This window comes from Macrosteles quadrilineatus, unplaced genomic scaffold (genome assembly GCF_028750875.1).
Source record: "Macrosteles quadrilineatus isolate MER2022 unplaced genomic scaffold, UCM_ALF_1.0 Scaffold_8__2_contigs__length_117827958, whole genome shotgun sequence".
In the NCBI taxonomy this organism is placed as follows: domain Eukaryota; kingdom Metazoa; phylum Arthropoda; class Insecta; order Hemiptera; family Cicadellidae; genus Macrosteles; species Macrosteles quadrilineatus.
In genome coordinates this window covers 8,745,339-8,760,495 of record NW_026542601.1, presented here as the reverse complement: position 1 = coordinate 8,760,495, position 15,157 = coordinate 8,745,339, and the positions used below count along the sequence as shown (strand labels likewise).

At 35.1% G+C, this 15,157-nt stretch overlaps 1 protein-coding gene across 1 annotated transcript; it reads right to left on the bottom strand.

Annotated features, from left to right (window-relative positions):
- Window positions 1-1,331: 1,331 nt before the first annotated feature.
- Window positions 1,332-7,948, bottom strand: LOC129001004 (peptidyl-tRNA hydrolase ICT1, mitochondrial). Its single transcript, XM_054428128.1, has 5 exons — window positions 7,632-7,948; window positions 6,452-6,497; window positions 5,436-5,578; window positions 4,665-4,834; window positions 1,332-1,550 (listed from the first exon to the last, which is right to left on the bottom strand). Exons 1-5 carry the CDS (start codon window positions 7,806-7,808, stop codon window positions 1,466-1,468), a joined length of 621 nt encoding a protein of 206 aa, XP_054284103.1. The 5' UTR covers window positions 7,809-7,948; the 3' UTR covers window positions 1,332-1,465.
- Window positions 7,949-15,157: the final 7,209 nt, after the last annotated feature.

The following is a 15,157-nucleotide window of genomic DNA, read 5'->3' as shown; positions in this document are numbered from 1 at the left end:
TTTTTCCCAGCCATACGTTTCTCCGCATTTACCTACTACAATGACAAAGTTAAATGTAAAATTTTATCTGAAAATTCAGGAAAATTAAAAATCAAGATGGCTGTACACATTTGCAAAACAAGGCCAAGTCCAAAAAAATTACTTAATTCACGTCTGACAACTATCGATAGACTTTAATTTAATAGCGATTGACCCCTTAGACTACAGAAATCAAATCACAGAATGGAATTTCTACTTGGCACAATGTTAAATTTTCTTTAGCATAGTTTTTGGTTAATATGATGAGGCTAACAGTCACATATAGGTGCAAACCAGCTGAAATACTAGTATATGAGTTAGAGAACAGTGGGCTTGTCTTAGATTTGAACTAGTTTGATTGGCCGAGACGGAAACCAGATGGAGACTTTAATTTACAGACAACCCATGGACATCACACTTATTCGCTGCTCCAACTTCAATGTTTCCCGTTTTTACATTCTCTTTCTTTTACGTACCATCTATAATTTCCTGTAGGACTATACCTTCTGCAAAGATTCGTGGCGGCTGAAGGATTAGGACGGTCGGGTGGTGTCCCAGCCCCTAAATTAGCCCTCACTCGGCTGCTCTGGGGATTGACAATGAGTCACCCACTGGGCTTAATGCTTAATTGGTCAAATGTTTGTATATCACCATAATGTGTATTAAATAACGTCATTTTTGTATCCTGCATAAAATAACGAGAACATTGAGCCCAAACACGGAATAATTGCGATGATATCAAGCATACCACGACACGAAAACTGTCTATTATTTTAAAACCAAATGTATACTTAATATCGTCGCAATTATTTCGTGTTTGGGCTCAATGTTCTTGTTATTTGACGCAGGTTACAAAACTGGCGTTATTTAATACACTTTATGGTGATATACAAAAATTCTTCCAACAATGCATTGAGCCTAGTGCGTGACTCATGGTCAAAACCCAGAGCAGTAGAGCGAGGGCTAATTTAGGGGCTGGGACACCACCCGACCGTCCTAATCCCTCAGCCGCCACGAATCTTTGCAGAAGGTATAGATACCATAGTTAGCTGTGATAGTCATTACTTCGGGACATTAATTCAAAGCATAGAGCTAAATCTGGCCCTAGATTTGTACGTTGGCAGAGAGATTTAATCAAATTTAAAACCGAGATTTGAAACCATTAGGTCAGTGATTACATTAAGAAGACTATTTTGTGGCGATTTGAAAATGTGTAATACTAAAATATATAATAAAAAGTAGCTTAGCCAAGTTGAAGTATTAGAGTTTACATGGGATCATTCAGGACAAAGTGCTAACAGGAAAGAACAGAATTAGGAAACATTGTTTATTGAATCTCAAAAGACTCCTAACGAGACAATCTAGTAAATACTCAGCACAAGTTAAATAATGTAGTATCTATTATCTTAAGTATATTACAACTTTGCTCTCCTCGTGAGAAGAAGTTTTATAGAGGAGGTTCTCTTCTATTGGCCTTGATAACGGATTTACTTCTCTTTTCAATCAGGCGAACTTGATTGGCTTTCTCTTTCCTGAAAAAAAGAAAATTGGCTTTCATAAACTATACAAAAAAATTTGAATTCTTTTAAATTAAAAAAAAATTTTAACTTTTAACACAGTCATAGACTTGTTATATAGAGTATTTTTAGTGAATATTTTGCTTTTTTTTAATTAACATTTTTTTAAATTTTCGTCCCAGGTTCCAATCCCGCCTAATCACAAATGGATTTAATTTAAGTGATAATGCTGCAGCCCCTAGGTCTAGCCTAAAGTAATGTGAAAAACAATCCCGGGCTTGTGTCTAGCGTCCTACGACAAAATTTTTTTATTAAAAAAAAAAAGAAAAAAAAGTTTAATCCGAAATATTTGGTAATCCGAAATGGGTCCGGTCCCAACCATTTCGGACTAACGGGACTCTACTGTATATCATTATCAATGTAGATGGGGATGCAATCTGGGTGCGTATAATCATAGACAAACCAATTAAATATAGACTGTCAGCTGTGATGCGGTTACCATAGGTTATGGCGCACACCACTGGGAGCACCGTGTAGTTACGTAGCACTGAAGCGGAAACTACAAGGCGCTCCCAGCGGTGTGCGCCAGAACCTATGATTATCGCAGCACAGCTAACGGTCTATATTTAATTATTTTTGTCTATTGTATTATAACCCAAATATGAGTGAAAGATGAGAGTAGAATAGAGTGAGATGACCTGTGTAGCTTTATTACTGATTAAGACCAGCTGTTTGATTAGCCAGGACCATTTATTGAAAGCCCAATAAACAAGGACAGCTAGGTCCAGTTTTGAACCATAAAAAAGCTACATACTTTTCTCAGAATTGTACCGGCGACCTTTTGATTACTAGGCTAGCACTATTATTTTGGAACGAGCAAAAATGTTTTAAATAAATCAAAAGATCAAATATGTACTAAGTAAAAAAGACAGAGAAATTGGAACAGATTGCCACGCATAAAGTCTCGTCGCGGCGCGGGGCATTGAATTAAATGGGAGCCTTAAGACAAAGCCAATAGTGGCCGCCACTGCGGATGTGCGCGCATCTACTATCCGGATAAACAGTCAGATCACGTGCAGACACAAACGCACTTGTTCTAGTTGTGAAGTGTTTTCTTGTTGAACTGTTTGTTTGTGTTAAGAAATGAGTGATCAGAAGAAAAACGGAACAGGAAAAAAGAACATAATAAGAGCCTAAACAAAATAATAAAAGACAAAATTAATTGTGAGGACCTATAATAATTTGTCAAACAACTTGTAATATAAAAGCCATTGTCCTTTATGGAGGTTGGTATTGGATGTACATGGAACATACTCATACCTCTTTGCCTTCTTTTCTTTATTAGTAACGCGAGAAGAAGGAGATGTGCTTTGCTCGTCAGCATTTTCTCAACTATTGTTCGGTGGCTGTTGGTGGAGAGGCGTGTCAGTTGCCTGTACCATCCACTGCAATTGCCTGTCTGGTAACTGGTGGCGGCCACCGGTGTCGTGTCTGCCTCGCAGTAACTGCAGTGGTCACCGCCAGTGGTTCTCGTGTGAAAGTGCCCAAAAGATCTATTCCCTCCCATATTTTTGGTTTCTGAGATAATTAATATGCAATAAAAGATGCTAGCTAAGGATAAGTAATTTAATCTTAGAAAATATGGTGTGGCGTATTTTAGCTACATTTTGGAGATTTGGACGTTCGATACATTATCATGATCAAACCGTTCGTGTTGGAAACGACAATGGACTCGATTATTTGACAAGAGGAGACAATTTACTGCAAATCACAGGCCCAAAGAGCCTGCTTTGATAATTATTATTATTAATTGAACAATTTTAACAACACAAATACCATGATCTTTGAATATATGCAATAATTACTATCAGATAACTGGACACAACGTGAACTAAGAATTGAACCAACCTTTAATATTAAAATGCGACAGTGAGGGGGCCTTACCCCGTGCCCCACGTAACTACGAAGCCTGTTGGTCCTTCGAGAGCAGAGGCATGACAACCGGTGTTTCCTCGTCCTCGCCTGCTATCATTGCTGCGCATGCGCGACCATATTGTCCTGGATTGTTCCATGGCTTGACTTTACATGTATGTGGCGGGACATTTAAATATATTGTGTGGGCTGAGCTCCACAATCGATACGGATCACAAACCTAAACAAATTATGTCACTGGCCCGAATGTTTATACTAGTATCTGTAGCAGCTGGTTTGGACTTCCATTTAAGTACCGTAGTGTTTACTTTTGGGCCAGTGACAATTTGTTTATGTTTTGATCCATACCTTTTCTGTTATAATATTTGTTGTGGTTAGCCTCCGTTAAAAAGGAGGCCTATTCTATGGAAATCAGCACACTCTATCCGTGACTCGATTTAACTTTGTCCACTTGGATTATAAAACTGGTTACAGTAGAGTCCCGCAAACTCGGAACTGGATAACCCAGAAGTCTGGATAACTCGGCCATCACCTGGCTAAAAAATTAGTGATATTTTGAGTCCGAGTTAAACATGGACACAAGCCAGCTCAAGTATTTGCATTTGCAACTAATACTAAGGATTTGTTGTACAGTAGGGCCTAGAGAGTAAAAAAATCCGAACCAAATTGGGACTGTAGGTAGTTCAGATTACCGATTTGTTCGGATTTTAAAACATAGCCTAGAAATGCCTTAGACACATAACTAGGCCTACAGTATTAAAAATACAGTTCTAGGATACAGTGAATGAAATAAAATAATGATTTTTGTACTTATTTCACTCATTTCCCTGCCAAAATTGTAAAACATCTGTTGTCTCCGTGCTAATCCAATATTTTAAACCCTCAGGAGCGGTTCAGATTTTTGACGTTTCAGATTTTTGACGTTTCAGATTTTTGACGTTCAGATTTTTTATTCTCTACTGTACTATATCTGATGACTTAATACTGACTTGTAATATAAATCTAATCGAAAAAGGCGGTTAAAAAGCTTAAAAATGTTATTGCTCTTATTTTTACTCTAGTTCCCGATAACCCGGAATTTCACAAACTCGGCACCCTTCCAGTCCACATTACGCCGAGTTTGCGGGGCTCTACTGTACAACTTTAACATGGGGATGGGAATGTCTTGTTCTAACAATAGTCAAAACAACAACTCACCTTCTCCTTATCTGTTCCTGTGTCTCAGGGGACGGTTCAGCCCTGACATACTCCACTTCACGTATCAAAGCTCTCAATATTTCCATGCAGTCAGCCAGATTCAACTGTTGCGACCTTGTCTTATCTGAGCGAATAATTAGGAATCCTTCCTTAGAAATTTTTGTCTTGTACTGTAAACAGTCAAACTCTAAGATGGAAATTGAATCAACACTATTCTATTCTAATACTGGGTTAACAGTTATGAACTTAATATTTAAAATGAGTGGGCATTTAAAACACTATAGGCCTACATCTGCCAATCATACCTGATATCCTGAAGACTCTACCTGACCTAAGGTGGTTGTTTCTAGAATGTTGTGATTTTTTTACAAGTTATGTTTAAGGTAACAATAAGCAAAGGCTGAGATTATTTCCTGAAATTAGAAACAAGTAAGTTAGATCTACTACAGTGATGGGCTGATTAAGTTAACAAAAAGGTGATATAACATTTTGTTATACACCCTATCAACTACTACTGCATGTGCCTATTAGAAATCAGATGAGATATATTTGACAAAGTGCTACCTGTCTTACGGTGAAAGAGTTATAAGTAAGATCCTTAGTTATTTTACTTGTGTGTTTTTCATACATTAAGCTCTTGGAATTGATTAGGTTGTTTTGTAACAAAATTGTCGGAACACTCACAATAACCACAAAACTTAGAGGGATTAAACCAATTTAGGTTTAAAGTCCTATTAGATTATAGTTAAGCTGGTGGTATAGCCTAGTTACCTTTTCCGCCATCCTGCTGCGTAGGTCTGGGTGTAGCCAATCAGCTGTTTCAAGATGAAACCTGAGGTCGACCTTGGTGTTGACAGTGTTAACATGTTGTCCTCCTGGGCCTGAGCTGCGACTGTACGTTATCTTGAGAGCTTCTGTACAGTAATCACAATCACGTAAACAATCATAATAAACAAACTTGTAAATCCTAGAAGGCATAACATGAAATAGTATTACAGCAGCAGCACACTTATTATTTTTTCTTATTTTGGCTCTTGGCTCAATCTATATTAAAATAAAGAAATAGTTTCTGTCAGTATTTTTTCCGAAAGTGACAAAACTGCTGAAGCTACCGTGTTGAACATACTACACAAAGATAGCTCATGAAATCGGCCAACATAGGCTATAGGCAGACATTATTCAATGTGTGTTAAATATTTACGGGCTTCACCTCTGTGGATATCAACAGGATGTAGGTGGAGCAATTGTGGATGTAGGCCTAAACATGGATTGTTCTCCATACAATAAGCAAAACAACAAAGTTTACAATTAATTCTTCTATGTTTTCCCCAAAACTTTAATTTTAAAATTCCCATGTACGTATTCTATGGAGATGAATAATAATTACGGTAACAGTTGTAGTTTTCTTGTTTAGGAATATAACTTATTTTGATCAAATTTGGTAAATTTGTTTATTCATACTACCTGTAGCAGCAGACCTAGTAGTAGAATGTAGTAGGCTACCTACTCATTAAAATTAATGTTAGCTATAGAGAAAATAAATTTGAAATGTTTAAAGAAAATAATTTTTAGGTAAAGCCCAACCATAGAGGCTTTAAATTAAAATTCCCTTAGTGTGCAGGCTTGCTGTGGCAGGAGTATTTTGGAAAGTCTGTGTGATATTTTACTGAAAATTCAATTTGTTACTCACCAGTGGCGCACGTCGGAGAAACCTTCTTCTACCAATCTTGTAATTAATTATTGATCGCGAAAGTTAAAACCGAAACAAATATTTAAAATCCACTTACCGATTGGTATAAAGCCATTGAACTTCTCCCCTGGTTTTTCTGGTACCTTAAAAAGAAAAAAATATACATGTTTTCTGGGTGGTTTAGGGATGAGAAAATAGATCTAACTTATCTAAAGAGATTTTAATCAATCCCCTTTTTCATTTTCACCACAGGGGGACCACAACATGTTAATTTAGACAAATATCTGGTTTTCTAGTAACCTCAACTTTTGATAAAATAACACCTCATTAACTTAGACTGTTTATGTTTCAAATTCTGTGAACACTGTGGGTTTAAAATAATAACTTATAACCTATCCGGTTAGCTGATTAATACATTTTTTTTTTAAATTAGATATTAGTATTGATTCAAATATTTAATTAAATATAGACCTAAATACTGAATGTAAATAAATAGCCTATGGATTCTCTATTGGTACTCATTGGTATTTTCTAGAAGAGTGCCATCCGCTACTCTTTTACAGTGTGCTGCAGCATTTATCTTAGGATAGTTTAGTTTAGCTCATGATAGAGACATACAAGGTAGCCTACCATTTTGTCATGGGTGTCGACGATGATATCTCCATTGTTATCACCAACCGATGTTCACGATTTTGCCGTGGTCACTGGTGTCAAAGATGATGTCGTCCCCGTGATCGCAGCCTACAGAAGATGTTCACAATTTTACCGCGGTTGCGGGTGTCGACAATGATATCCCAGTGATTTTGACCAACAGGAGATGTTCACGATTTTTCTGCAGTCACTTTCGATGATGATGTCCCCGTGATCGCGACACATGGAATGTTCACTATTTTGGGCCGCTCGAGTAATTGGGCCTAGGGCCTCAGGTATCTAAATCTGGCACTGTATAAAAGCTCAACCAGGGTATTGGCTCACCATCATCACCAGTACCTAGTAAATTTCTACTCCCTTCACCAGCACCAACTTTAATTTTCAAGCTAGGCCTACATGTCCAGTCCAGTCTATAGTAGGCCTATTGCCTACTTGGTTGTTGGTTGGACGTAATGGAACCCAATAAGTTAAGTAGGTTTAATTAACATTATTCATCTTAGGAGTAACTTAAGGCCTAGCCTATTAGAAAATCCTCTAGTGACCTCTAGAATGTTTGCATTGAAAAGTTTCACCATCTAAAATTAATTAAGAAACTAAGCTTAGGTAGGAGAAGATAAAAATGTTACCTTATTCGGAGATGATAAGCGCAGTGAACTTGCCGGATACAGTTGTTTTAAGCTTATTGAGCTTTGATAGTTGGACTCTAGACGATAGCATAGTGTTTTGTTAGTGGGTAACCTCAAAATTGGTCGAGACGCCTTACTCAAGAGCAAACTTATTTGCCTGGGAAGATTAGAGTTCATCGTAGTTTCTAAAATATAGAATACACGAGGATTAAAATACACTCTTAATTTTTTGACATACTTAGTTCTATTTAATAAATATTTACGACTGACTGACAATGTTTGTGTTGTAATGGTTTGGAAATAGGTTATGATGAGCCTAGGCTGCCTAGGTTTTTTTATCCAATAAGAAAACATCAAGCAGAAGATGTAACAGCTGTCAACTCAGCTGAGCTGGGCAAAGACCACTATCCAGCATGCAACCACTGAGCTATAATTCTAACTGGAGGTAGCACTGAATGTCAAAGATGCGTGTCGCCAGCCGCCATGTTTGCGTGAGTCTGGTGTCATAAGAAGCCATATTATTGCTATAACTATTATTATACTTGGCTTAAAATACCTACTTTGTATGGTCGCCATTTCAAAGAAAATTATTTAAGTATTAAAAGTATTCAAGTATGACAAAAATACTCACTGCTATACCAACCTAGTTATAAGAAGCCATGTCATTGCTATGATAAGAAAACTTACTGCTATACCAACCTAACAAAATCAGCGACACGCTTTTGACAGACTTCTGCCATGGCAGTGCTACCTCCAGTTATAATTTTAGCTCAGTGCATGCAACAGATACAGCTAGTAAAATATGAAATTCAACCATTGGTTTTATTTCTCAGACTTCTTAGTCAACTCTAAAATCCGAGGCCTGTTATTAATGTGTGTTACATGTCCAGCTAGGGTTAATCATGCAAACGTTAGCTCTGTAAACAATGTTTGTTTGTGACTCCACCCATTTAGAAAATGTTGACCAATAATAAAACTACCTAGTAATCAGTAATAGCTTGCCCTCTAGTACAACTAATTATTATTATAATAATTATGTATTATAACTAAACCCTGTATTATAACTAAACGTAGAAGATTATGTAAAATTGGTCCTAAAATAAAAGAAAAATATATGTTATAGTGCACTCTAAACTTTATCAATAAAAACACACAAAACAGATTTCAAATTTTTCAATATTGCCATATTAAACGAGTTAGTTGTTATAGTATGTGATACTAATTACTATAGTTCGGCCGCTTAGAAAACGACCTGACCTGCGCGCTAATGCTAAACCAATGCTGGAGGAGGTCGCTTTCTATAGCATAGATAAAACATAGTCCCTAAGGGGCTATGTTTTATTTATGCTACTAGTATAAACTGTCACTGTACTGCACTATATAGAGTAAATGGTTTTAGTGAAGGTATTCCAGATATTCTCTTATTGAATGAATACAGAATCCATACGATTCTCAATGAGAACTGTCAAAGTAGGATTGTTTACAGAGTTATGTTTATGTTTTTCGTTTCATGAATAATTTGTAATATTTTGCGAATTGTTGATAATTTATTTTTCTCTATTGTTTAGGTGAATTGGTAGAACATTATGGCTATGGTAGATGTGTAATACTATAGAATACTGTAAATTTAAAAAGCAAATTTTATTAAACTGTGTCCTCCCTTATTGCAAACACAAAGCTTGAGTATAACTGCAATTACCAATTTATACTTATATTCCAACCCCGTACGAAGGACGGGTACTCTTGCTAGTCCTACTAATATTATAAATGAGAAAGTTTGGATGTATGGATGTATGTTTGTGACAAGTAAACGCGAAAAATACTGGTCGAATTGGGCTGAAATTTGGTATGATGATAGCTCACATTCCCGATTAACATATAGACGCATTCTTATCTTAAAAGTCCTATCGGGCTCCGCCCCAGTGGCTCTGGAGTTTCCTATGTTAACCTTATGAGTAATCTTATTTAAAAGGAATAAAAGAATTTTGTCAGCTGTTTCAACTACACAAGTTGGTTCTATGATATTGAATAGCATTAAAAAGTTACAAGGTTTACCAACAGGGTGCAGTACTATTATTTTTTTACATTTATGACAACATGTATCCTATAAAGGCCATAAAGGTTAAATTATGTTTATTAAAGGCTTATGTGTAACTATTTCATCAACAGATGTATAGATCAAAAATGTTTCTATTTCGTGTTCTCTTCCCGTTGCAAAGCACGGGTACAACAGCTAGTCTTTAATATTTTAAACAACTATTAATAAGGCACAACAATATTTATAAAGTTTATAACAGCTGATGTCAGTGTTGCTAATGATTTATTGTAAGTAAAGTTTGATGGATATGTTTTTTGTGATTTATTTGAAAATAGTTCATTTAAATTTAATAATTAGTAGTTTTGCAATTTCAAAATTGAAATTTAAAATATGTCAACAATAAAGTAAAAGTTATGTAAATAAGGGAGTTAGTGGCAAATCATGTATGTGCAAATGTTATTTGAAAATTTGCTAAGATTTTCACATATCAGCCTACACAAGATTAAAATTGGCGGATTCCACTAATTACCAGATTAAAAACCATACACGTTTCTATAAAGGCCATAAAGGTAAAATTTTGTTTCTAAAAGTGTTGGTGGATGAGTCACTATTTTATATAACAGATGTACCGATCAAAATGTTTGTACTTCGTGTCCTTTCCCCGTTGCAAAGCACGGGTACAGCTAGCTTTTATTAAGAATATCATTATTTGTTTAGTTCAAAATTAATGGTAATAATACATAAAAAAATAATATTACAGTCTTTTTAAACATAAATGTAATTAATAAACGATGGATTAGTTTTACTACGGTACCTGTATATCATAACTAAATACTTAGAGCTCAACTATTCAATTGGAGGATTTTTATGCTATGGAGAAAATATACCAAGTAATCTTCAAATGTCAAATTCAATTACCTGTATAAAATTAAAATTTCTGTAATTTTATTATTAAGTCAGTTAAGTAGTCTAAGAGCCGTTTCGCTTGAACATCGACAACATACTGTGTTTGACGACTACACTAGCGCTACTAACATGTGTCACCCTAACCTATCTGTGCCCTAACTAACTGCGCAACAGTTCGTCTAGTCACCACTAGGTGTCTCTGAGCCTACATCTAGAGAGGCGTATTTAATAATCATTAATATCAAACTATCAAGGAATTTAAAACAAATTTAGCTTTAGTTAAAGGAAAGTATCATTTATGAATTATAAACTAATGGAAGGTTTCGCGATTCAAAGCCGGGTTTGTTTACCATGAGTCGTCTGTATCAGTTGACACTCGCAATGATTTTTGGGTAGCTACACGACTACACCGCTTTTTGTCATGCTGAGTGGGTAATAGGATAAAGCAATACAATCTAAATATTATTTAATAAGCCGAGAGTCGTGTCTCAGAACAGAGACTGATGATTCGCTTTATACAATCTAAATATTATTTAATAAGCCGAGAGTCGCGTCTCAGAACAGAGACTGATGATTGGCTTATAATAAAATAACTGTTAACACTCGTCGATGCTGATTAGACCGATACCAGTCATTCCATAAGGTTTACCCAGCCTAAAATCGAATAGTGTCAGTGTCTGTTTTGTTTATATAAAAGTTCATCATACACAATACTGAACCGACTTATATTGTTACAGTGTTGCCACACAGCTCATGAAAGATTCTCTCAAATGCATACAAATAAAAATAAAATTCCCGGATGTTGTCACGAATATTAAGAGCATCAAGCACAGAATGAAGAGAACACAATATATTTAAGATTATTAGTGGCCAATCTCAGATGGGGTCTTGCACACTGCACAGACACGGCTCCAGGCCGGGGGTATTTTGAGCTGCCCCCAAAATTACCCATTTTGCCCGGTCAAAATGGCCATACTGATAAAATACCCCCGCCGCAGCAAACCTGCAGACTAAGCGAATTTCCATTAGCCTGATAGGATTTACACTAAAATATCTCCTTAAAAATATCATATTTATTCCCTATTTAAATAGAATTAGTTTAACGAGTACTTAGGTTTGCTGCTACAGGGAGGGTAAAAATGAGGGGTTTTTATGTTAATAGTTTAGTAAGAAATTATTGTATTTTCCAAATGCAATCGTAATCTATCTATATATTTATAGGCAAGCATGTTTCTTTAAAACCTTTTTCCTCAGCTCGTGTGTATCGTAGGGAAAATCTACGCATACCGTTAGAAAGCTATTTTCCTGTAGGTGTGCAGAATCCCTTTATAAATTAAAATAGGCTCAAAAATAAGCACAAAAAATGAATTTGAAATTTAAAAAAATTAACATGGGTCTCATGGGTTGCTATGGTGATGACGAAATAACAACAAAATATAAACAGAAAATCAAAACAAATGGAAGACATTCCAATCACATGTTTTATTTACAGTGTGGGGTGAAAATAGAGAAGTTTGCACAAAACATACTTTTGGTCGATTTTTCGACCACGGGGCGTGCTCTCGTATGTTCATAAACAAGCAAACTACAACAGTTGACTTATTCTCCATAAGAATAACATAGGGATTTTAAATTTTAAGTTTTTTGGAATTTTCTCCGTAACCATTAGGCGCACAAAAACACTTCAATATACTAAATTATTTGTTTTTTTATGCTCTACAAAATGGTGTGAAAAGAAATTATAAAGTTTTGTGTTTTTAGGGTCAAAAATGGGAAAAAAATATTTTTACCCTATAAAACCCCCCATAAACCCCCGTTCCCATAGTCCGATCATGCTGGTTCGCGAACTCGTTCAAATAAATGTAGGTTTACACGTTTGTACCAAATTTAATCAAAATCGGATCACTTTTGCTCAAGTTATCGTGCTAACGGACACATATATATATATATGAACTAGGGGCTTGTAGGGGCAAAAGCCCCTAAAAAACCAAAATGCATAAATTTTTTATCAACCTTCATTGGTCATTTATAAATAAGCACTGATTTTCTAGCATTATACTATAGTTTACAACACAAAATGTATACAATATATTATATACAGTAGATACATTTACATTTAAATGGTGGTTTGTAGGGACAATAGCCTCTAAAACAGTAAACTTTTTTATTTTGAAAATAATAAGCATAAAAAACATTTAAAATTTGGTTTAATTCAAGTTTTATTTACATGAATAGAAATCACTACTTACTTATTGCATTTGATAATTAGTCAGAGTATCTTCGACGTCATGATGTGGTTGTTAATTCCTTTCCTCATTATAAATTTCTCGCCTACGCTGTCGTCTGTCATGCTGATTTCGAAAGCCAACACCTCGGCGACGCGGCCTTCCTCCGTTGTTCATTACTATATTTAGGTAGAAAAGAAGAAATACGATAAGATAACTATAGATCACCATAACCAAAGATTACATATGCTAACGCAAAATATTTTGCGCTAGCATATGTAATCTTTGCCATAACTAAAAATTATACATTGCTGTAGTAAACAAACTGAAATTCATAAAAAGTACAGCTGGTATCTATATCAAAGGCTATGAGTACACAGATTTTCAGAAATACAACTAATACAAATCTGTGGCACAGCTGTTTTAATTTCAAAAGATGTAAACAAATTAAACCCCATGTTGTTTTAATGGGAAAAGTTTTATTCTGTTGCGAATTTATGGCAAAAGAATAAGAAAAATGAATAGTTTTCCCTCAAAATTCACGTCAAGACCTTTAAAATAAGACCCCTCCCATCCTTCTACGGCCATCCAGTCACTCACAATTTCTTTACAAAAATTTGACTTACGGAATTATATATATAGATTTGAACGGATGGTGTTTTTGGCCTCTAGGGACCTCAAAACGAAAAAATAAATCGGTCCCGGGTCCAGGTCTTACCATGAGTACTACGGCAATAGCTTATTCCCTATATGGGAAATTCGCTAAAAGTAGTTTTTACTTTCTTCTTACAATAATAATGAGTTAAGTGTCCCTGTTACAACCCACAAAAACGCTAATAATAGGGGAGACTTGTGTAATATACCCACAAAAACGCTATAATAGGGGAGACTTGTGTGTAATACACAAGTCTCCCCTATTATAACAGGGGGCGTTGTATTGGGTTGTAACAGGGACACTAAACTCATTATTATTGTAAGAAGAAAGTAAAAACTACTTTTCTTATCAGTATGACCATTTTGACCGGGCAAAATGGGTAATTTGGGGGCAGGTCAAAATACCCCACGGCCTGGAGCCGTGCCTGTGCAGTGTGCAAGACCCCATCTGAGATTGGCCATTACAATTACATTCTATATTACATGGGCTCTCCCAGGATGATGAAAAATAAAAAAAATTGCCGCCATTCTGTAATAGGTTGAGATAGAGACATCTGGTTTTTACCAATATTTTTTAACTAATTACCTTTAAAATTATATGCTACTTGATAGGGGTTTGCTATTAAAAAAAAGTTACTCTCAACAACCCCTATTTGAGGGGTGGGGGTGAATTTCAAAATACCCCCAAAAATACTTTACATTACCCTATAGAACGTGTATCGAAACGGTTTGAATAAATGCAGCCGTATAAAAGCTAACAAGGGGGGACTATTATGTGACACCCGGTATACTAATTGTGCACTGTACAACAAATTAAATTAGTCAATGGTATCTTAAAAAACATTCGTTTTCAAATAAGAATTAACAGATTTGGTTTAAGTTTATTAGAAAAAAATGTATACAACTTCAATTGATTGAGACAAAAAATAAATTGCTCAGTCTAAGTCTATTAATTTAGAAAGTTTAAAGTGAAATGGGAGAGAACTAAGTTAGCTAAAGCTACGACAGCCGGGAAACTTTGTTGTGGTCTTAAATATAACTGGCAGTGGTAAGTAAATTAATGCTGGATTCTTAAAAACAGTGTTTCTCCGAAGAACTCATCTAGAAGTGTTTAAATGCTTTGAAGTATTTAATTCATCTCTCACTCACATTTTTAAAGTTGCAGTTGCAACAAACTTAATGACTACAAATTATTAATAAACAGTTCAATGAAAGTATTGACAAAGAATTAACCAGATTGTATCTATGTAGAAATATAGAAAGGTAGAACACAAATAAGTAAATAATTATTGATATTGAAGTTAGTTGAAACAAATATTAATGACCTAAGGTATGTGTGTGTTTATGAAATTCACTTGCTTACAAAATTAGTTTTGAAAGGTGTAGTTAAAGTTTGATTTAATTTTTTAAATATACTAGTATTCATGTACACTAGTACCTCCTTATGTCGAAAAAAGCAGTTGTAACTGTGAACTAATGTTCCAGTATAAAGCCTTTTAAATGATTTAGGGTAGGATAAGGTATCCAACCCATGCTAGTTTAATCTTAATATTTTTTTAATAAAACAATTATTATAATGAAAAACAAATTTCAATGTAATATACTCGTATTTTTATAAGATCGATTACAAAAAATATTGATAAGACTAAAAAAGGTTTACAAGGAGTAATAGCTCTTATTGTATCTGTATCTGTAACAAAAAA